We start from the raw sequence: 24965 nt of genomic DNA on the forward strand, positions 1-24965 counted from the left end.
CTAAAGGCTCAAACATACTAGAGCCACTGAGTGTCTGAGTTAATATATGAAAGGCTCAGTGCCACTCTGACATCATCAGAAATGATGACGTTTTATGTTCCACAGCCAATTAGAACCCGGTATTTAAGTTTAGTGCTCAGCAGCCAATCAGGTAGGGCCGCGTGCTGCAGCACCCCTAGTGGCGGAAAAAAAAACTTTTAATTTTTTTTTATTGGCATGTTTTATTTTACAACATGAACTACTGCACATGAATTATACTTTGTGTACTGCTGATTAATCAATAGTTTTCTTCTGTTTTCCTTCTTAGAAACCATTACAGAAAAAGTACTATAGACAGTATTTACAAATTTTCCACATTATATATATATGTATATATATATAAATATAATGGTATTGTGCTTTTTGAGGGTGAGGGGAGGAGGCAATAACAAGCTTATAATAATCACATATGTGGGGGAAAGAAACAATATATAAATATTTATTCATATACATATGTACAGTATATATACAAAATAAAACTGAGGGCAGGGGGAAAAAGAACAAAAAAAAGAATTAAATGAAAATAAAGAATAAGTAAAAAAAGTAGCCAATTAAAAATATTTTGCACAATTTATAAATTCCTTATGAATATTTTGGTAAATGTTTTTGACACACCTAGGCTATTACCTGTATTTTGGACTTTAACGTAAATCTCTTCTGCTACTCGATGAAGGTGGTCACTTTTTTAAACTGTACCTGGCGAAGAAAATCTTTCATGATTTCTAATTATTTTCAGGCCTAATCAACACAGGTTCACGTTCACAGAAGTTACTTGTCAACATCAGGCAGGCTAGTGGTCGCGGAGTAAAGAGGTTTCCCGCTCGCTCCATGCAGCAACATACAGCCATGGCAGCAGCAGACTAGTAAATTTACAGTCTAATGACAGAAACGAGGAGGAAATATGGCATTGAAATATGTCATTGATCCACGTCAGTGAAAACCCTCTATAGTGACATAACTTAGAATGTGCAGTGACTCAGGTTCATGTCAGCTGACCAAATCATTATTATAGCATTATTGTGAAGTTTAACTAATAGCACATACTGTATATTCATCTGAGAACTGATGATGTCTGTGTGTTACAGACCCTGGCTGTGTGCACTGAAGTGTATAAGACAATTAAGTGGTGAATCTCAATCCATGTATTTATTTTTATAATGTATTTTAAATAGGTCTATAGGCTTATACGTTTTTGTTCAAAAAAACAACCATTTTTTTTTTCACATCACTCCCTGTTCAAAATTACTTCCAGCGGTCCTGCAATCAGGACCATACCTATCAAGTACTGTATCCCGTTTTGGCCGGGAACACTGCTTGTAGCTGAATTGCACTTGTATATTATATCAGCATAAATACATAGTAAATGAAACAAATGCCTTGTCTAATATAATGTTCATTTGAACTGTTCTTATTTGATTATTTTTTGTATGTAATAGTGACTTTCTATGGACCTTGAGTCTGCTGCTAAGACATTCATTTAATCAAAAAACACTTGATGTTTTCATGTTTTTTACATGATTTGCTTTTTAATAACGTTTTTTCTGTTGCAGACAAGGAGAGCTGAGGTAAAGGTAGCACTGCCTTGGGCCACAGTATTTTAAGCCACAGTGTTATAAGTGGGATCCTTTCCAGCATCTGATCTTTAATTTCCTTTATCTCAGCAACAAGTGAATTGTTTTCTTCAATGAGAACTTTTTGATCATCTTGCAGCTGCTCAGTTCCTGAATTAAAGTTTCCCCTCGAGGAGCTTTGCATCTAACAGAGCTCATCCTGAGCTTTGTCATGTAGCTCCAATGCAGCTTGTAGTTTTTGCTTTTCTACTTCGAGTTCCAACTCCAATTCTTTATTTCGCCAGTAAAGTTTGTTGGACTCTTTCCTGGTTTTCTCATGTTGGATCTCAAGAGGAAAGGGATTGGTTCGTTCATCCATTTCACTCTGAAGATCATACAGTTCTTTCTTGAGATTTTTAAACACAAAATGTTTTTCATTCACCTGATCTTTCATTTTCTCGATCACAGCAACAAGTGAATCATTTTCTTTAATTACAATATTTCTATCTTGTAGCCATGAATTATCACATCAAAGTTTTCACTCATGGAAGTCAGCACGCTTTCATTCTCTCTGAGCTTTTCCACTTGCTTTTTGGAGACTTCCCCTGCTTTCTTTTCCTCCTCGAGTTCCAACTCGAGATCTGTTATTTGTTCCTGAAGTTTCACAATCACTTCATTACGTTGCTTCTCAGTTCTAGACTGCGATGAGACGCTAACGTTTGTAGCATCCGACTGATGCTAGAGATTGAATAACTCTTCTCTAAAACTCTGGTTCTCGTTTTTCAGCTTCATCATCTCAACTTTGGACTCTGAAATGAACTTATCATACTGTTGTTTATACTGGAGCATTAAACCAGTTTCTTTTTCTTGTCCTGTTTATATTAACTTTTATAGCCATATTTGTTCTTTTCATTTATTAAAGGTAGGGTAGGGGATTTTCTACAGATACACTTTTTAAGTTTTTGATTGACATTTTCTTTATGTCCTGACAGAAATTAAGATTTTACGTGCTCTGAAAAAGGAATGAATAACATCTGTCATCTGTAGCAGCTTTAAATTTGTAATAACTTCAACCAATGAAAAAAGACGGTTCATTTTTTTAACCAATCACATCACCCTGTCTCCCTGCTCGTATTCAACCCCTTGCGTGCATGAGCCCACATTCAAAGCGCGTCACCTGTGACGGACTTAAAACTGAGTTTATAGTCACATTTTTTAACGAATGTAATGAGAAAGTTTAGTGTTCACTTACCGCTGAATGAGACGAGACGACGAAGTTTCGACACAATACAAGCGATGAGCTGAGGTCCGCTTCTGGAGAACCAGCGCTCATGCATGTGAGTGAGACGGAGCACAGAGGGGAGGGGGGTAAAGGCAGAGTTGTTGGGGAAGCTACATTCAAAATCATGCTAGCTTTCGAAAATCACCTACCCTGCCTTTAAAGTAAAACTAAAAGTATATTTTAAGTGTTTTTTTTTTTTTGTTTGAATCCTGAAAGCTTCTCCATTTTATTAGCTCGGCGGTCATGTTTTTTTTTTTCTCTCCAACAGGAGGCAATATTTTTTTAATACATTTATGTGATTTGAACTGAAATGAGAAAACGTTGAATAACTTGGCAGGTCTGTTTGTAATGAAATCCATGTAAAGAATCATAAAACAGCGCCCCAATGTATTGATAGGGAGCATAATTATAATTAAAAGATATCACAGAGATGGAAGTTTTAAATACTGGAAAAGCTTCTCTGATAAGCCTTTTCACACTCTGGAACTGCACATGCGCGACCTGTGGGGTCATAGGTGAGAGGGATATAAATGCAAAAAAGCTTGTTCACTCTGTTGATATTTCCAACCTAACAGCGTTTTGAATGTTATTCCAGAGATTGTTAGTATTTTAATAGTGTTCATATTATTAATATTACACACATTCAGACTCTAGGAGGTAACCAGAGTTTTTTGATGCCGATTTTGGCCAATCTGAGCACTTTTAAAAACCGATGAGAGCAGCTCAGCAGCAGAATTGAAGCAAGGGCAGTCCCCTTGCTTCCACCCCTGGGGAATGAAAACACAGACTACCTGGGTCTCCAGTGGACGAATTCAGACTTTACCCGGGAATGATGCACATAACTGAGCACTTTAGTAAAACTGATGAGAGAAGCCGTATCAAAGTGACAGACCTCTGCTTCTAGGGTTGTCACCTTTCAGAAAAGAAAATAAGGGACACCCAAGGGACCGTGAACACAATCCACAAAAATAGAACCATTTTGACATAGAACAGTGTTTCTCAAACATTACTGCCACATGTACCCCTTAGCTCATGTTATATATGATCTATTTGTGTCTGCAGGCTCGTCTAAACTCTTTCCTGTGTCTCGTCCAACATTAACCTTGAATTTCGGCCTTTTTATTCATTTAGTTCTGTCTTTTTGTGCTCATTTTAGATTTTAAACTTCTCCTTTTTTTTAAAGAGTTCTGCAACAAATTATGATCGATGAATATTAAAAAAAATTTGTGCGCATGTAAAAAAAATTAAATGTTTGTGTAGCTCATGAAAGGTGTTCATTATTCTCAATATATATATATATATATATATATATATTTATATGTTTTTTTTTTCAGTTGATATAGTTGTAGTGCTACAAAAAATTACTCGAATTTGAAAACACATAATTATGTCGGTCAACACATACTAATTGCTAATTTATTACTACATATCAAGTATGCTTATTAATTCGGCACGTTGGCAGTTAATTCAATATTTCTCCACACAAACAAAATCTCTATTTTCTTCCAGAATAGTCTTTTTGGTGGTTTAGTTATCTTACCGGGGATTTAAAACAGAATTTTAACCACGGATGCAAGGAAAGTTTATGGTTGATGATAGTTATTGCACAGTGCGATTTATTTTTAGGTTGACAAATTGTTGTATCATTATTTTATTTGGTGTCAATGTAGTTTATCATTAATAGCTTACAATCCAACCATGATGTGATTTACTGTATAGGATTTGAGCAGTGCTGGTGTATGTGTTGTCTCTCTCTTTCCAACAGTCCGTGAAAGCACCACACGCTCACAGCCAGGTACACAGGACCCACCACGGAGAGAGGGGTCCTACGTAGATCCAAGGAGAACCCATCCTGCGTTTCATTTTGTGTGTAACGGTCTGAAGGACATGTCTAGTGTTCAGGTCATTTATGCAAATACGGAACAAACAGCGTTCTGTTTTGGCTCAGGACGGGACGCACAATTAAATGGACAAATACGGAACGATTCCGTATTTTAAGGGACTTGCTTCCTTACTCCTTCTACAAGCTTTTAACTTTTGATTGTTATTTATTTTCTGTGTTTACTTTATTGTTGTTGGTTTCTTTTTCTGACTTGTGTAGTTGATTTAATAACTGTGTTTTAGTTTTTGAAAAGCGCTTATACATAAAATGTATTATTATTATTATTATTATTATTATTATTATTATTATTATTATTATTATTATTATTATTAATAATATTGATGGTAAAAGGAGGTGTCCGAGTGTGAAAAGGATAGTATGAGTTCTCACTTTGAAAAGGTAAATTTACAAAGTGATGATTATTTTTATTAAGCAATTATTTTAAATTAAATTTACAAATTTGAAGAAAGTGGGAAAAACAGTATTTTCAGCTCGTGTGCAGCATTAGCTTTAGCAGCTAACTACGTTTACACAAAAAATCTTTCGAGGAATCAACGCTCCTACGGGTAAAATAATCTAAGTCTCTGTCAGACTCGCTATCTACACTCTCAGCCATGGCGAGTTTATCCCTCTTGACCTTTGACCTAATGCGGAAGTACTGAACCAGAGCGAGAGTGTGAAAAGGCTTATTGGTCAAGCTCCTGGGAGGTGGGACAAATGTTCTGTCCTTCACTTTGATTGGTTAACCAGCTCCGTTCTGTGTAGGGAGTGAAAGTTCACTCTGAAGTGTCAGCAGTTTTTCTTTTAAACACGTCAGAACTATAAGAGGTTGGAAACATCCAGGAGTTTAATCTGGACATCAAAACAATCTGATAGCAGGTCAGTGTTAAGAACAAATGTTTATCCTATATTATTTTTATTTTAATGTCGTTTTTTCTTCTCAACATGTGCACAGGGACCCAAAAGTAGGTCACAGGCTTTTCTTCGGTAAAAGGAAAACGTGTGCTTTTATTTTGAAGTAAATATTTTTCTTTAGCAGACTATTACTTATACAATAAATAACAATAAATAAATAATAATAATAATAATAATAATAATAATAAATGGATTGGATACCAAATCAAATGTTTTTTTAGATTTCTGTTGTCTTATTTTCAATTTGTGAATAACATCAGCTGCCTTGTGTTCACTGTCTAAGATGCAGATATAAGGTATTGATTAAAGTCAGTTCATTGTGAGGAAAAGGCAATATTTCCCTTTCTAGCATCAATTACATGTTAGACATTTTGGTTTTAAGATTTTTAATTTGTAAATGCTGCCTTACATTATTTACAACCTTCAAGGGAGGTGTTTGGGTCTAAAAGCTATGCCATTGGAAATCCCCACATTTAGAGTGAATTTAGGGTGTAAATAAATCCCAGGCTGATTCTGCAACATCATTTGTTAAAGATTCAAAACCTTTTTTGTCCCTGACGGGCAATTAATTGAGGTCAAAATGTTGCAGAATGGACGACACACCAAGTTACATCCTGCCTCTTGTGTCACAACAGCAGTATTTCCTCCGACACCTTCTCTGCCAACTAATGCTTTGGTCCTCACCTGTTGGTGTGGACTTAGTGAAACTGTGTGTTAGTGCTGTTTGAGTTACTCAGTCATAAGTATAATTCTGACACAGAATGGCGGCTCTACACCTTCTAAGGAAGCAGCACTTGGTGGGAAACACCATCTCTCATCTTCACACCAGCAGCCAAGCGTTTACCAAACAGCATTACAAAATGCTGGTGCTTGGAGGAGGGAGTGGTGGCATAGCAATGAGTGCTCGGATGAAGAGGATGCTGGGAGCGGAGAATGTGGCTGTCGTGGAGCCCAGTGAGGTATGAATTTTTAGTCCATTAAAAAAATTAATTACTTACAATAACACTGATAGAGTGACCCACATGCACTAATAAATTCTATAAAATATCAGCCATGAGCTCTTAGAGCCTTTTTTAATGTATCTAGTGTTGATGTATTCAGATGTATTTGTATTAAGGAACCTGTTTACACTGTAAGCTGGGCATTGTATTGTTTTATTTATTTATTTATCGGGATAATTGTTTTAGTTTATAACACACAAGCACACACTCACTCACGGTCCCTCCATATGTTAGTATTGTAGTAGTCGAGACCGGTCTTGAGACCAAATTTTAAAGGTCTCGTCTCGGACTCGGAAGCATTTTGACTCAGTCTTGTCTCGGACTCGGGCTGCCCGGACTCGGGATTGTTCCTCAAGACCGTTCGAGACCAGCACTAATTCCTGCTATTTTTAAACTGTTTTATATTGTGATAATAACACGGAAAAGAACAGGATAAAAAATCTTTTATTCATTCTTTAATCCACCCCGTATAATGACCGCAACCTTCCTTAATGTGACTGTGTGACACACACACACACACACACACACACACACACACACACATACACAAGCAGGAGAGAGAGGCGGGAGCTAAACGTGTCCGCTAACTTGTTGGTTGTGAAATAATACATTTGTAAAAGCACAGCAAAGAGGAAACACTCTGCGGTGTGTAGGTGACCAGCCATGTTATTTCTTGGCAGAAATACTTTTAAACACTTGCTGTATATTCAGCTGACATAAAAATCTTGTTTTCAAATATGTAGAATAATTGTGAAATTATCAGTAGCAGTAGTAGTTTTAATATTTTAGTTAATTTTTTGCAGGCACCTTTTTTGTCTGTCAAATGTATTTAAAAGAAACTAAAACTAAAGAGAGAATGTTATTTAACTGTCGAACCTTGTCATAATTTTATTTATTTATATATTTTTTAAATTAAAAAAAAAATCTTTATGGTCTTGGTCTTGGTTTCGGTCTCGGCTCCCGGAAGTCTTGGTCTTGTCTTGGTCTCGGTGCATTCTGGTCTCGGGCAAGTCTTAGTCTCGGATAGTGTGGTCTTGAACACCAGAACTTTTTCATCTTTTTACAACCAGTCATATTTGAGTAACGTTAGTTCGCGCGTCATCGAGAACACAGTTTGAAAGGCCGACAGTCGATGCCAAAGCTGATCTTGATGCCCTGAGATCTCAGATCCAGAACCAGCCCAGATGGTGTTTCGTGAGTCGTGCTGCTTAGACAGATAAAACTCCTCCAACCAAACTGAAGCCAATAGAACTTAACTTTTCCGATTACGCACATGGAACCATTGCCCACAGCTTGACAAAAGGAGAGCAAACACACTCACAGCACATATGACAAAGGTGGCATCAAAATAAACTAAAACTCTTTGATCAATTCCTAAAATATTCCCCCCAAAAAATCATAGTCAACCCTAGTTTCCATTTTTCCAGTTTAATAGTTTATTTTATTTTCCCCCTGACAACCCTTACACACCATTAACACACATAAAACACATCTGAAACATTCATAATATGTATATAAATTAGAGATCGACCGATATGGGTTTTTTAGGGCCAATGCCGATACTGATTTTTTTTCCATCAGCCTTAGCCGATGACCGATACAGACTGCCGATTTTCTTGAGCCAATATTTGGAGCTGATACTACTTTTGCTCTCTCAATTTATATCATAAAAATGACACAAAGACGATCACAAATGGTACAAGTCTCAATTAAAAAAAAAAGGAACATTTACAGTATTGAAATTAACAAAGGTGAGGTAGAACGACACCAAGTAAAAAACATTTAACAAATAATCAAAACAGGTGATGTAGAACAAGAACAAGTAAAAAATAGAGTGACACATCTCATGAGATATTATGAAAGAGAATTGTTCGTCCTTGTCCTAAAAATAGCTTTGACAAAAGTTGGCCTGACTGAAGATATATTTTATTAACAGGATTATTGAGTATAAAGGTATATAATTATAGTATTAAACACAAAAAGAAACCATGACTAATAGTCCATTCCAACACAACCCCAGAACATACTATAAATTAGCAGAGGAAAATAATGTGATGTCAGATGTGCATTAAGCATGAAACTGTTAAATTTTCTGTTCTAAAGTGCATCAACATTAACAGGAATAAATATTCAAACAAGTAGTAAACTGCTTCTCAAAGTTAAAAACTTCTTCTCAACGCTGAGTGAGAAGCAGAGAGAGAGAGAAACACACACACACACACACACACACACACACACACACACACATACCAAACCTCCAGCCATCTGCTCATTAACTACAACTGTGACACAACGACCCATGGAACAACCGATAAGTTAAACAGTTAAAAGATGCTTTGAAAGTTTAAAACCTGCCATTGGGGTTAAAGAGCTCACTTCACGCTCTGCTCGTGGGGGTAGGGCTCTGCCACCAACGGAGCAGCCGCTCTGTTAATAAAGTTGATCGGCGAACACAGCAGCGCGCATCGGCTGATGTCGATACACGTAAAACACGCAAAAATCGGCCGGCCGATGAATCGGTCGATCACTAATATAAATCTTTATACAAAATGTCAATGTGTTTTACTAGTTTAGCCAGTAGTAATATTTTAGTAATCATCATTTGATTTTGCTTATTACCATTCTGATTGTACATTATCAATATTGTCATTTGTTATAATAAATGGATAAATCCTACCTGCTTTGTTATTAATCTTATGACTTATAATAATACCTTTTAACTAGTGCCAAGAACCCACCTGAGGGAAAGGGTATTACTTAAAACTCATAAAGTGATTTCAGACACTTTGAAACTCATTGCTGGTTGGCATACCTGGCAAATCTTTACGTTGATATTAATAATAATTAATATTGTCATTTTATAACCCTTTGGTCCCCTACAATATCCTATATGAATGAAGTTACTTTGAGCCTTGATGCTGTATCCCCTGTAACAGCACAATGCTAGCCTCTAATCTTTGCTTGTTAATCTTTGTTAGATGCACTATTATCAACCGATATGGACCCTCGTTGGTGCTGGAGCTAAATCCGTCGCCTCCTCTGGTCGCTCCACTGCCAGTGTGATGCCGTCTGGTGTGAAATGGGTGAAATCAAAGGTTCAGCAAATCAACCCAAAAACAAACACTGTCCTTTTGGACGATGGGACTGAAGTATGTTATTAGCTAAAAGATGAAAATTGATGGCATTTAAAGTATATCTTGTTATACACTTGTTTATTCTCACTCAACAGATCGCCTATGAATATTTGATCGTGGCTCTTGGTTTACAACTCCACTACGAGAGGGTGAAATCATGCTTTCTGTGACTAATTTCCTTTTAGTTTACTGAATTTATCTGAGCAAGTGTTGTCCATGATTCTTGTAATGTGTAGATCAAGGGACTCCCAGAAGGCTTTGAGCATCCAAAAATTGGGTCAAACTACTCAGTCCAAACTGTGGAGAAAACAAAGAAGGCGCTGCAGGATTTCAAAGAAGGGAACGCTGTGTTCTCTTTTCCAAATACTCCTGTGAAATGTCCCGGAGCTCCACAAAAGATCATGTACCTGTCGGATGCTTTTCTGAGAAAGGTATCCAGCATTACTCAGAAATTACAACAGTTTGCAGATAGATTTTGATGAGGATTCCTTTATTGTCCTGTTTAAGACTGGGAAAAGGGAGTCGGCCAAGGTAATGTACTACACATCACTGCCTGTCCTCTTTGGGGTTAAGAAATATGCTGACTCACTGTGGGAAATCGTGAAACGCCGTGACATTCAAGTGACTCTCAGACACAATCTGATCGAAGTGCGGCCGGACAAGCAGCAAGCTGTGTTTGAAAATCTTGACAATCCAAGTGAGACCAAAGTGATTGAGGTAACCTTCCTTCCTATCTTGGAGTTTCACTTTTACTCCTGTGTGTTTAAGGCTGTGATAGCTCCAGGTGCTGGAGTGCTGCTCTCTTGCAGATCATCAGCCTCTTCTTATCAGCTCTGTTGTAGATATATACTGTACAGAAACTCTGCAAAGAGGTGGAAAATGTCCAGTAAAATTCCATGGAATCTTAAGATAGGTAATTTTGGGTATATTCTAAAATAAAAAAACTTTTCATGGGAATTATTCATTGGAATTTACTGGAAATTAGTAAGCGAACTGCCAGCACCACTCTTTTCTAACACACTAATCAAACTGTAGACCTGGGGTGGTGGGGTTTGTGGCTCCTGGCCGGCTTCTAGGTGCTTTCTCGGGTGTGTATGTGGGGGGCGGTGGCTGCCTCTCGGCTTGGTGTCTTGGGGGTGTCTGGGGGGCTGCTCGGCCGGGGGGGGTTGCCTGGGCTCGCTGGCCCCCGCTCTTTCTGCTATTCTGGCCGCGTCCTCGAGTCCTGGGCAGCGCTTGGGTTTACAATGGCAGTTTCTTGCACATACATCGGTCTACGATGCACAAGCATGCCTTGGACTGTGGGATAAAACTTGTAGTGGGCTCAACTTTAGACACGTTGATCCCAAATACCTGTTTCAGGTATTACCACTCACTCCTTCCCTCTGCCCACAGCCACCACCATTATAGCTAAGCCTCACGCCTACAACTTCACATCTCACTTTACAGTAATCAACTCCTCCCCACCCTTCAATTTCTCTTCCTTGAATCGCTCCTCCCTGCTCTCTTCCCCCTCCACCTCCCCTTCCTTAGGGAGGGCTGGTGATGGTCACAATTATGCAATAAAATAATGCAATTTATTTAATTGCAATAACAAAAAAATAAAATGCATTGCTCTCTAAAAAAAGATTGCACTTCTTGTAGTGTTGACCTTTGACAGCATGTGCAGACAAGTAAAAAAAAAGAAGAAAAAAACTGGAAATTTAAATTACTGTATCATATTCAAACATAAATATTAGCCTCCATGCAAAGTAATACAATTGTAAAATATGTTCTTAAAAATCAAAAATGCAATTTCAACTCAATGCCTTTATAAAAGAAAATGTCAGTGGCAAAAAGTGAGGCACTGAGACTAGTTTTCCTTTTAAATTGTTAAATTAATTATTGTTAAATAATTGATTGAACAATTAATGCTTTCACAACAAAAACATCAATGTTCAGTTAAATAATATACACATTTCTTAACCCTAATTAAAAAATTAAACATTATGACACCACCCTACTCTAAAAGCAACAAAAAGTCCTGTTCAAATGCCTTTCAGCCATGGCCTCTACCTGTGTGGTGCATGTAGGGGACGTGGGTTCAATACCCCTGCAGGAATAGCAGAGATATTCTCAAGTTTACTTGCGTGAAATGTGTTTGAAGTCAAGATGAAATTAGAATATATTTTGGAACTATATTTAGCATCACTGTTAAGGGCCGACCTTCAAATTTGTAAATTCCCTATTTAATCCCATTAATTCCCATGGAAAGTTTCCAAATTTAAAAAATATCCTGGAATTTTGCCAACCTACTCATACCAAAGGTGGTTGAAGATGGCTTTTTTATTGTCTAAGATCACATTTAATAAAAAATGTGCACTTGTACCAAAAGGCTATTCATAAATCAAGGCTCAGTAAAACCACACAGTATGTACCAACCTTTGCCGTCTCAGATACTTACTGTAGTTAAAGGAGGAAGAATAATTAGTCAAACCATTAGAACTGTGAGTAATAATTAGTCAGAATCCTTCCCTGAACCGTTCTATGTTAACCAGTATGAAATGCTTCACGTTGCTCCACCAATGGGACCAAACCTAGCAGTTAAAGCCAGTCTGCTGGCAGATGAGGCTGGCTGGTTGGATGTCAACAAAGAGACCCTCCAACATAAGAAGTTCCCAAACGTGTTTGGGATTGGAGACTGCACCAACCTGCCCACTCCTAAAACTGCTGCTGCTGTAGGTAAGTCACAGCTGTAAAATATTTGGTTTTACTAATACTTTGTTTTTAATCTGACAATATCCAGTTTAACGTCACCATAAACTCTATCAAGGTAGAAAAATCACTTTATAATGGTTTTGCTACAGAGATATACATCCCTTTAGCCTCATTCAGAGGGCCAAAAAAAGAAAAAGTTCTGTTTCCTCCATCCCGTGTTATTCCACATTTTGTAAAAAGTCAGCTCCAAATGGATGAGTTGGCTCCTCCTACCCTATATGAACTATACCTCACAGGTAAAACAAACATAGAATATACATACACAAACTGTGTTCTCTGCATTTAACCCCTCCCTGAGGAGCAGTGGGCAGCCGTGGAGTAGCGCCCAGAAAAAATGATAAACCGTCAAAAACATTCTCACCAGTAAAAATATGTCATCCCACGATAGAAACTATAAATGCCCATGTCTGAAATTAGCAAGGGCCACGGGCCATTTGTCCCTCAATTTAGCCAAGAATGCCCATAAAAACTGTTCCAGGGGCCAAAATTGCCCACAAGTTTGTTGTCAACAACTTATTATTCTCTGGAGCAGAGCACCGTTCACGGCAGCTCTGCAGCGGAGCCTCCATGGTGTGCACCACCCCTCAGCCCTCACACACACAGACGGCGGTGCTCGTCGTTTTAATTATATTTCACGTGTTCACAGACAAAGCTGGTCCCATTAGACTAATGTAACTATTGAAATTATTACACCAAAATATACTGAATGATTAAATCATCAGCTTGATTTGGTTTAATTATAGGAAATCAGATAAATATTTATCAATCATAACTTTATGTAACTCATTATAAGATATATGAAACAAGATATTTGTGCTTTTCGTGTGCTTTTTATTTTAGAAAATAATTTCATTTTGAGGAAATGAATTAATTACATACAATAACACTAATAGAGTGACCCACATGCACTAATATATTACATAAAATATCAGCTCATGAACTCTTTGAGTCAGCAGTTATTGTAGCCTTTTTTAATGTGTTTAGTGTTGATGTATTCAAATGTATTTGTGTTCGAAGGAACCTGTTCACACTTTAAGTTTGGAATTGTTTTATTTATTTATAGTTTTTTATTTATGTGATAAATACCAGAAATTATCAAGATAATTTTTTTAGTCCATATCACCCATCCCTAGTGCCCAGTGAGCAGTTAATGTTAATATAAGTGACTTATCAACATCACATAGTGATAGAGCAGGGATATTAGAACCAGTGAGCCTACGATTACAAGCCTGCTCCCTTAACCACTAGTCCCTTTATCCACAGATAATATATTTATACATTCAGTGTATAGATAATCCAAAGCGCAGTGTGATCGCTCACAGTCAGTTACATTTTTAGTATCCGTTATATCGCCTTGTATCGCCTTTGACATGTTCTGACGTGTTTGTGACCCAATGCGACGTGGATGTGTGGATAGCAAAAGAAAATTGCGATGGTGATCACCCTCTAAGAATGAGGCATGAAGTCTGCGTCTCCAGACACGTCCACTCATGCATATGCATGAAGACCCCAAAACTGTTTCTGTTTTTAGAAGCGTCATTAAAGTGACTTTTCAGAGGGCTAAAACTCCAGAAAACAGGTGAGTTTGGGAGAATAAACCTCAAACACTATGTTGTTTAGGTTTGTAGAACAAATGGAGATGGGTGAAAAATAGCATGACATGGGACCTTTAAGAGTAGATATGAAGGGGTTTTGTCAAGTCTTCTGCCATGACCAATGAAAAGTGAAGGTTAAGTGAAGTTAAATGTGCTACAGAGGCAGGTGCTTATCATTTATCATTTAAAAAAACAAATTGTCGAAATTTTGAAAATTCACAAGCACCTGCAAATACTGCATCATCGATACTTCTTTGAATTTGTGATAATTTTTGCACAGCGTCCTTTGGAAGTGATTAAGTACTGATCACAGCATCATGTGCACTGATTTGATGCATGATACCATAAGACTTGGGTGGGGGGTTTTTTAGAGGTAATGCATAGTAAAGTTAGAGGTATGGATACTGCCTAACCAAACTGATTAACCAAAGCGACGTGTAAGTGTATGACATTAACTGATCAGTAAGACAACACAATAAATGGTTGAAAATAAAATAAATAAATAATAATAAAAATTATCCAACAGCAGGTTTGTTTTTATTTGTTTCAGCTCATTTTATAGCTCATATAGCTCATATCTATTGGATGTCTGAATGTATGTTTAATGTTAGATGATTGCAGCCCTCACTTCTATTATAAACCATAGATTTTAACGCCAAATTTAACCTTTGCTGGATTTGATTGTTTATGTTAAAAGAAAATCCTACAGATCTCTTCTTCTTCTGTTTCAGTTTGTGGGGTGTTATTCCAGTTTACGGGTACACTATTAACAGGTTATCAGTTGATCACAGGACAAACCTGAGGCAGACAATAACTCTTTCTTCCTGTTTAAAGCCAACAGATGTCTATGGATTTTGGGAGGGAATAGGAGTATCTGAATGAAACGGATGAATCGTGGACCTGGACTGGTCTCAAAATCACAATCATAGCTGTTCCCCTGTATATTTTTGACTGAACGTGTACTTTTCTCTGTCCTTTTAGCTGCTCAATCTGCTGTCTTAAACAGAACCATTAGCAAAATACTGACGAACGAGATCCCAGATAAGAAGGTTTGTCATTATGACTATTACAGTATAATTATTCCTTTTTACTTTGTATCAGGTTTATTTTTGTTGACTAAAAACGTTTGTCAGACTTTATCTACTACTTTTTTAAAGTGACAATAACTAGACCATGACTAATAAAAAATACAAAATACATTGACATTTTTAATAACTAATAAAAACAAAACTTTAATTTTGTCACATGCGATGAAATCCAATCAGTAGTGATTTTATTTATTAATCACATCAAATATGTCTGTGTATATTAAAAACATTAATACTATCCCACATCAGGCTCATCAATGGTAATTGAATCTTTTATGCTGTATATTTCATACAGTCTTTATGTCATTTAGTCGATTAAAACTAGATTATAACTGAACTAGTCCTGAAGACTACATTTTGACTAAAACTAAGTTGCATTTTAGTCAAAAGACTACGACTAAAATTCAAAAGTTTCTGTCAAAATTGGCACTGGTATTTATTACTTTTGCTTTATTATGACTCGTGTATTTTTATAATTATGACTTGTCATTGTATTAATATATTCATTGTTAGATTGGCTGAAATGGGCTTCATTGAAATGTGTGTAAACGTGCAGATAAATAATGAGGTGTTTTCTCGTTGCTAGTACGATGGATACACGTCATGTCCACTGGTCACAAGCTACAACACAGTCATAATGGCAGAGTTTGATTACAACTTACAACCACTGGAAACATTTCCCATCAACCAAGCCAAAGAAAGTCGAGTGATGTACCACATGAAAGCTGATGTCATGCCTCACCTCTACTGGCACGGCCTTCTCCGGTATGTTCAAACTTGGTTGGTATTGTGTTACGAGATCCCTCCAGTTGCAGAGGTGAAAGTAACAAAAAGTACTCACATTACAGTAACTGAGTTGTTTTTATTGGTACTTGTACTTCAGTATGTTTTAAGAGAAGTAAAGTAAGTCGTTACATTTCTACAGCCAATCGTTACTGAGTAAATTGTTATTTTTTTTGATAAACTGACATTGTGAAACTACAAAAACAAAAAGACCAGACAACAATCAAATGCATCACATTATGGCCGACCAACCAGATTAAACATAATGCACGGCGCCAAAACAGTATTAAATACTTATATCTTTTTATGTTTTTGTTGTCATTTTGTGTATTTTTGTGGATATTTGTCATCTTGTGTGTTTTTCGAGTAAGTTTGTTCTCCTTTTGTGTATTTTTCTTGTCCTTTTGTGTAATTTTGTTGTACTTTTTCTGGATTTTGTTTGGTTTGGTAGTCATTTTGTGTATTGTTGTTATTGTTTTGGTTGTTATGTGTCATTTTGTATATTTTTGTGGTCATTTTGTATAATTATCTATTTTTTGTAGATATTTGTTGTTGTCTTGTGTATTTTTCGAGTAATTTTGTCCATGTTGTTGTACCTTTATGTATACTTTTGTTGTCCTTTTTTGTATTTTTGTTGGTCTTTTATGTATTTTTGTTGTATTTTTGCTGTAATTTGTTATTTTCTCAGTTTTATTCATAAATGTAGCTATACTTAGAGCCTGATAATTTCATTTTAATTTGAAATTTAGTTCATTGGTGTTATTTTATTTAAAAAAGAATAGTACATTTTGGCAAACTTTTTATTTTATACAGATACCTTTGTGGGAAAATAAATTCATTTTCAATTGTGCACAATTTGGTCTATTCCTTTTTTAAATTTATACACGAGATGTTTACTGTATGCAAGGGAACAGTGGCAAGATTTATTACCAAAAATAAACGTGGGGTGAAAGTAACTCATAACTTTTACTTTAAGTACTATTTAATTGAGCTACTTTTTACTTGTACTTGAGTACTTTATGTATGACTTACTTGTACTTGTACTTGAATACAATTTCAATCAAGTGACAGTACTTCTGCTTGAGTAAAATATATCACTACTTTTCTACTGTGCATCTCTGTCCAGTTGTGACATCAGTGTTCTTCTCTCCTACACCAGGGGCCTGTGGGGAGGACCAGAGATTTACAGGAAAGTGCTTCATCTGGGATTTAAATAGCACTGTTCCTGGGTACGATGGCATGTGCCTGTATTCCAAACTACCTCTAAAGGTAGATATGTTGTAAAATAACAGAGCTTGTAGAATGTTATGTGAGAAATGTAAACTTGTGTGTAAAAATGTTTACTTGAATAAAAATTCCACACATGTGAAATGAAGTTTATGTCACAAATGATGGGAAAAAATGTCAACCAGTCAAGTTAGAATTTAAACCCAAATAAAATTTTCACACAAGCTTGAACTGATTGTGAAGTCACAGAAAAAACATTCACAAATATGCAGATATTTACACAAATAAAATGACAGCTGCAAACTTGTAATCCAACATATACTCTTATGTTTTTTTTTATTACTTGTGTGAATCTGCACTGCTTGAGTTTTGCGACACATTTTGCGAGACTTCTGTAGCTAAACAGATTTGTACCTAATGTGTAAGGTTTCATTTTTTCAGGAAATTAGATCTCCTGACATGTTTCGATTGCCAACTGTCAGTCTTCCTCAGAGGCTCTTATTTCTTCTCAGTTGTTTATGCTGGAAAAAAAACAAACAAAAAACTTTTAAAGTAAAGATCAGAAGTCCTAATAATGTCACTGTGTGAAGGCTATGCAACAAAAATATTGTAGTTTTTAGTTTTAGAAAAAGGTTTTAAATTTAAACTTTAACAACAGCAAACACAAGGTCCCGTGAACTTGCCATGCAGTGACCAAACTACAGCAATGTCATTCATCAAATTTAATAACAGCCATATTGTTTTTGGGTTATTTTCATTTAATTTGCAGCTGTACGCACTGTTGTGCATTTGTTCTTTTGAATGGGTAAATATATTTCATGCACAGCTATAACATTAAAAGCCTACTCACAGAAATTTGCTTATGTTTAGTGAAGTGCTCTGTCCCCTCGGGGGGCCACCTGCCTGGCTGGTCTCGTGGGTTCAGGGGGGCTTGATGACTTCTAACAGTGGCTCTTACACATACAGCTGTTGTGGATGCACATACATTTCTGGAGCTTGGGGATTGATCTCATTGTGACACAACTTAAAATGTTTGCCTTCCAAAAAATAGCTCTGTCACACTTGTAAAGAACACTCGTGCTCCCTCTGTTCACTCTTATCTTCATTGTGTCTGAGCAGTGTATTTTCCTCCTAATATTCTCTCTACATGTCACTACACACACAGATTTCAGCAGATTTCACTCCTCTGCTGAAAAGTATCAGAACACCTTCTACCACCAATATGACCAAAATGACTCCATATTGTCCAGCTGCTGATGGTCTTTGTTGGTTTTTGTTGTTTTTTGCAGCATCCAGTGTGGTGAGCAAAATAAAATGTCATTGTGCAGGGAAACATGTTTCTTTACTGTGCACATGATAATAAACACTTTGAATCTTGAATCTTTGAAGGCATATCTGACGTATAAAGTCATATTTGTTTACATTTTATTTTTTATTGCATTGCATAGCTGTCAATACACAACATCAGCATAAAAACTACATACCTAACTACAAAAAAAATTGAGGTTTTTGTTTTGGCTGGATATTATGTGGATTATGTAAGAAAGAAGAATTTGGGGTAAAATGTTGATGTTAGATTTTGTACAGTCACCAATAACCACATGCTGGGTACAGCAAGTCCTACAAGATACAGGATTAAATTGGACCAAAACACTGAAAGAATCAATACCTGATGTGAATCATTTACACTGTATGAAGGGCCACCAGCAAAGTCCTGTAAAATAAATAAATTAAAAAAAAATCTGCATTTTTTCTATATAACAAAATTACATTTATTTTGATCTTGATATTTTTAACAGTATGTTTTGCATTAATTAACTTTACACCACCAAAAACACATGAATAATCTAATTTGGAATCAAACAAATCACATCTGCTGTGTAAATAATCATTACATGCTACATTTAACGTACTTATCTCAGAGAAAACATGTATAAAGGCTAAAGGAAGTAAATATAAATAAATGTTAGAGATGCCCTGAAATGAAAATGTCTTAGATCATTTAAGAAAGCAGTTTACACTGTAAAAGGAATTTTTGACTACTTCATTCTGGAGGTCAGATGATGAACAATTGGACCTAGAATACAAGCATCTATGTAATTCACCCCAAAGGAGATTTATTAGGGTTTAGGTCAAGATTCTGTAAGGAGGAAGGAGCCGCCCTCAAACACAAAGTTCCCCAACTTTGTGAAATTGTCCAAATAGTTTAATGCTCAAGCATAAAAGCACTCAGTGGCAGAGCAATACCAAAAAGCTGTTATATGTTTAGGTGGTCTGCATGCCTACGGAATAGAATTTATGTTTCTTACCATGGAAGTGATTGGAACACCTATATTTAATCAATCAATCTGAGTAAATATATTGTGTGTGTGTGTGTGTGTGTATATATATATATATATATATATATATATAGAGAGAGAGAGAGAGAGAGAGAGAGAGAAGGGGGGGAGATGATCTATATAGAAATCTGAAGTGAATTTTAAATGTAAAAAAAAAAACTTATACAACCTGCATTTTAAAAATTTTCAATGTAAGAAATAAATAAAATGAATTTTTAATGTGAACAGCAGATTAGATGTACGTTTCCTCTTCTTTATTGTGGAGACAGTTATTTTTATGTTTTCCTTGTGTTTTTTCACATTTATAATGTGCATTCTTTCATTTTCACTGTTTTCTCTTAAACGGCCTCCCATACAATATATATATATATATATATATATATATATATATATATATATATATATATATATATATATATATATATATTTTACTTTTGTTGATTTATTCATTTATTTCATACATTTAATTTATTTTACTTTGATTTATTTTCAATAAAGGCAGGTTTGGTCCTCCATGAAGTTAAACACATTTTATTATGTTGTGCTTTGTTGGAATTTTAGTGATAAGTATATATTTTCACACTTTTTTTTAATTGACTGCCCGGTTAGGCAGTAAAGTACCTCTTTTATTTATTCAACCTCCCCTTCGCGATGCTTTTTGAAATGCATCATGTTTTGAGTGATTGTGACTAAAAAGGAGCATTAATCGTGATGCGAATCTATGTAAATATGTACATGTCTTGTAGATACAGTGGATTTGACAATAAAGACGACTTTGAAAACGCTTACTGATTTTTTTCCTGTGACGTCATATTTGTAAAAGATAAATGTCTTATTACAACTGTCTTCCATCGCCGGGTGCGGTGGCGCGCACCTGTAATCCAAGCTACTGGGAGGCTGAGGCTGGCGGATCGTTTGAGCTCAGGAGCTCTGAGCTGCAGTGGACTATGCCGATCGGGTGTCCGCACTAAGTTCGGTATCGATATGGTGCTCCTGAGGGAGCTCGGGACCACCAGGTCGCCTAAGGAGGGGTGCACCGGCCCAGGCCGGAAACGGAGCAGGTCAAAGCCCCCGTGCCGCTCAGTAGTGGGATCGCGCCTGTGAATAGACGCTGTAGTTCAGCCTGAGTAATACAGCGGGACCCAGTCTTTTTACATCAACACTCTGCTACATTTTTAACACTGGCACCATATTTTACCATCCACTACCTGCATTTCATCACAAACAGCTTCTCTAGGCTTTATACTTTTTCTCTTTTCAACTTTAAACCATACATTTCCTTAATGCAACACTGCCTCCTGCTGGACGAAAACCGTAATGACACATTTCCTCCTGATTCTTTGAAAGAAGCTGAGACGTCTTAAAACGTGTGTTTCTCATGGACGTTCATAATAAGTGGACTGACCTGCCCAAAGCTCCGAGCCTGAAGAACCTGACGGAGGGCCGCTTCGGGGAGCTGAAGGACCGCCAGCATGCTGCAGTCCAGGACCTGACCAAAGCTCACATACAGTCATTCGACCAGGCGATCACAGATGGCCTCAGCCGGGTGGTGCAGGTCAGAAAGTTTTAATAAGACCACCGATGACTCAAAGACTTTTCTAAAGATGTTTGTATAACAGAGTGTATAAAATATAATATAACACTTCTTTTAGTATTTCTTTAGTAACTTCTATCATTGGGTTATTTTCACCTATTACCCTTGCTTTCTTTGATTAAATTCATACAAATGGATGGCATAGCTGTAGTAAGTTTTTATAGTTTTTGGGAAAAGTAAAAGGCACTCTAGCCATCTTATTAAATCAATCATTTCAATGATTGGGTTTGCCATTTGTTCTTATCTTTAAAAAAAATAAATAATTAAAAAAAAATCTGTGCAGTGTCAATACAAGTTCAAAATAAAGTTGAATAATGATCTATGCAGGAGTAGTTTATCAATAGTTAAATTCTGCTGAATGTAACAGAGCAGAACAGTTTATACCATTTCAGCTTTGAGTGACCGGATGCGTTCTGGTGAAATAAAATGTGGGATTTTTAAACGTTGATTTATAACTTGAGACTGATGTCCTCATCTCCATGCCAGCGGCTCTCCCTGCACTGTGGCCTCCTAATGCTAGTTTTAATTAACTAGAAATTAGAGATTAAAACTAACAATAATTTTGACAAAATACATTTATTTGTCAATATTTCATTTCAACCAACTCTCCATCATTTAGCTGGGAACATTGTAGGTGTTTGTCTCAGATTTTGATACCTTGATGACAGAGGCAGGGGGCTCCCCTCTTAAAACACTGTGGCCCAAGGCAGTGCTACCTTCACCTCAGCTCTCCTTGTCTGCAACAAAAAGGAAAGCATTAAAAAGCAAATCATGACTTTTGATTGAATGAATGTCTTAGCAGCAGACTCGAGGTCCACAGAAAGACACTATTACATACAAAAATAATCAAATAACAACAGTTCAAATAAACATTAGATTAGACAAGGCATTTGTTTCATTTACTATGTATTTATTCTGATTTAACCTACAAGTGCAATTCAGCTACTATCAGTCTTCATAACAGCTATAATTGGTCATAGCTGAATAAAAGTTTTTAATTCATTTAAGTTAATGTTTAGCACAGACACACACACACATGTAGGGGTGGGCAATATGGGGAAAAATTCACATCACGATTTTTTCTTTGTAAAATCACGATCACATTACAATTTTTTTCATTAAAATAATTTAGACTATTTTCAAGTTATTTACCAATAAAACAAACCAATTCACCTACTTAACATAATCGACCTAAATAGAATAAAGGAGTAAAAGATCATTTAAGTTTAATTTAAATTGTATGTAAGCAATTCATCAAACTGGTTACAAGTACAATTAACATCAAACAAAAAGGGTGACAAGTTATTTTAGTCACACAGTCTTTTTACTTTGTTTAACTAAAGTAGTGTAGCATTAGCATTAGCAACACTTGCTACATAACAAGGCAGCATATCAGTCGAGTGATTTCTATTTGTTATTGAGGTAATACACTCGTATTAAGAAAATCCTACTTTAAGCAGTGTTTGAACGCCTCATTTCACACAGTTTAGAGTGGGTAACAGGAAACAGAACATTAATTAGGAATGGATTTGAAACAGAAGGGGTAACTACTACACTCTACCCACTCTACCTTAGCATGCCTGCATGTTTCTGTGACTGCAGTTAATTAAACATATAGCAATAGTTTAATGTATTGTCAGGAAGGCTTTTTATAAACCTTGGACTGCCTTAACATTAACTATTATGATTATCAGCTTTAATTTGATTTGAAAAAATCTATTGTCTTAAACTGTCCCACATCAATAAAACAGTGTTAGAGCAATGTGCACATGAATCAGAGTATTAACAAAACCAACAAATAACTGCGTCCCAATAGAATTCAATATTACAAATCAGATATTACTATCATATCGGCCTGTTTATAAAGTAGGACACGGTGCTTAGAAGATCAGAATGCTTACATACCCTCCCCACAGTGGAGATAAAATTCTCTAGAAAAAAATACAAGACGTGTTTAGATAAGATTAGATTAGAAGATTAGAACCCTATCAACCATTGTTTCTATAATACATGATTAAAGTTGTGATCATGCTGCTGATCAGAAGGATCACAAACACCATTTCTGTGTAAAAAAAAAAAAAGCCAAAAAGAAATAGAAGTTTGGTGTTTTTAAGCAGAAAACATTGCAGTGCGAACAGGCCAATAGAAATACATTAGGAATTCATTTAAACAGCAACACATGAATACAAGATACACAACAATGTCAGTTTGAATTGGTCCAAACTATTGAAACTGTTCTAGATATGTCAAAGAAAAACCAAACATCTTGTCAGATCACTAACGTTTCATATCCTCAAATTTCAGAATATTTACCCAGAGTAAAAACAAAACATCAAGGGCAGTTGTTGACACATTTGTAATAAGAGTCCAGAAAGTCTTTAAACGTCCCACTGTGCTGCACCTTCATCCTGTGAGGGCACTACTAAAAGAAGTGAATAAAAAATGGATACATAATTTAATTATTTCAACAAAGTCAACAACCACACTGCATCAGTCCCCATGAAACACATCACAAAGGACGTGATGAAAGGATGAGCTTGTGTTCAAATCATTGCAGGAGCATTTCAGATGATATGAGGGTAGCAAGGTGCAGTGGGGCCTCCTGCACTCGCACAACGCTGCCATGTTTGTGCTTCTGCTGTGTGAATGTGCCATTGGTTACGTAACAGAAAAACAGGGCGAACAATGGAGGAACACAAAAGCAGAAAGAACTTCCTTAAGCATCGTCTGCTACAAACTGTGGGATCAAGTATGATATCAACGGGAATTTTATCATCTCAGATATGATATCCTACATCAGAAATAAAATTCAAAATCCTATCACAGACAAAAAACATTGAAAACAAGTTAGATTAAAAACTAAAAAGGACAGCTTTAAAGAGATGTCCTCTTGAGATTTACAGGAAAGTGCTTCATCTGGGATTTAAATAGCACTGTTCCTGGGTACGATGGCATGTGCCTGTATTCCAAACTACCTCTAAAGGTAGATATGTTGTAAAATAGCAGAGCTTGTAGAATGTTATGTGAGAAATGTAAACTTGTGTGTAAAAATGTTTACTTGAATAAAAATTCCACACATGTGAAATGAAGTTTATGTCACAAATGATGGGAAAAAATGTCAACCAGTCAAGTTAGAAATTAAACCCAAATAAAATTTTCACACAAGCTTGAACTGATTGTGAAGTCACAGAAAAAACATTCACAAATATGCAAATATTTACACAAATAAAATGACAGCTGCAAACTTGTAATCCAACATATACTCTTATGTTTTTTTTATTACTTGTGTGAATCTGCACTGCTTGAGTTTTGCGACACATTTTGCGAGACTTCTGTAGCTAAACAGATTTGTACCTAATGTGTAAGGTTTCATTTTTTCAGGAAATTAGATCTCCTGACATGTTTCGATTGCCAACTGTCAGTCTTCCTCAGAGGCTCTTATTTCTTCTCAGTTGTTTATGCTGGAAAAAAAAACAAACAAAAAACTTTTAAATTAAAGATCAGAAGTCCTAATAATGTCACTGTGTGAAGGCTATGCAACAAAAATATTGTAGTTTTTAGTTTTAGAAAAAGGTTTTAAATTTAAACTTTAACAACAGCAAACACAAGGTCCCGTGAACTTGCCATGCAGTGACCAAACTACAGCAATGTCATTCATCAAATTTAATAACAGCCATATTGTTTTTGGGTTATTTTCATTTAATTTGCAGCTGTACGCACTGTTGTGCATTTGTTCTTTTGAATGGGTAAATATATTTCATGCACAGCTATAACATTAAAAG

The 24965-nt window shown here is 36.1% G+C and overlaps 1 protein-coding gene across 1 annotated transcript; it reads left to right on the forward strand.

The window, feature by feature from the left end:
• The first annotated feature begins 5501 nt into the window (after nucleotides 1–5501).
• On the forward strand, nucleotides 5502–18583 carry LOC114477277 (sulfide:quinone oxidoreductase, mitochondrial-like). Its single transcript, XM_028469528.1, has 10 exons — nucleotides 5502–5632; nucleotides 6429–6627; nucleotides 9648–9818; nucleotides 9899–9952; nucleotides 10040–10234; nucleotides 10311–10520; nucleotides 12338–12521; nucleotides 15134–15201; nucleotides 15827–16005; nucleotides 17183–18583. Exons 2-10 carry the CDS (start codon nucleotides 6430–6432, stop codon nucleotides 17238–17240), a joined length of 1317 nt encoding a protein of 438 aa, XP_028325329.1. The 5' UTR covers nucleotides 5502–5632; nucleotide 6429; the 3' UTR covers nucleotides 17241–18583.
• The last annotated feature ends 6382 nt before the right edge of the window (nucleotides 18584–24965 follow it).

The sequence above is a fragment of the Gouania willdenowi genome, chromosome 15 (assembly GCF_900634775.1).
Source record: "Gouania willdenowi chromosome 15, fGouWil2.1, whole genome shotgun sequence".
Lineage (NCBI taxonomy): Eukaryota > Metazoa > Chordata > Actinopteri > Blenniiformes > Gobiesocidae > Gouania > Gouania willdenowi.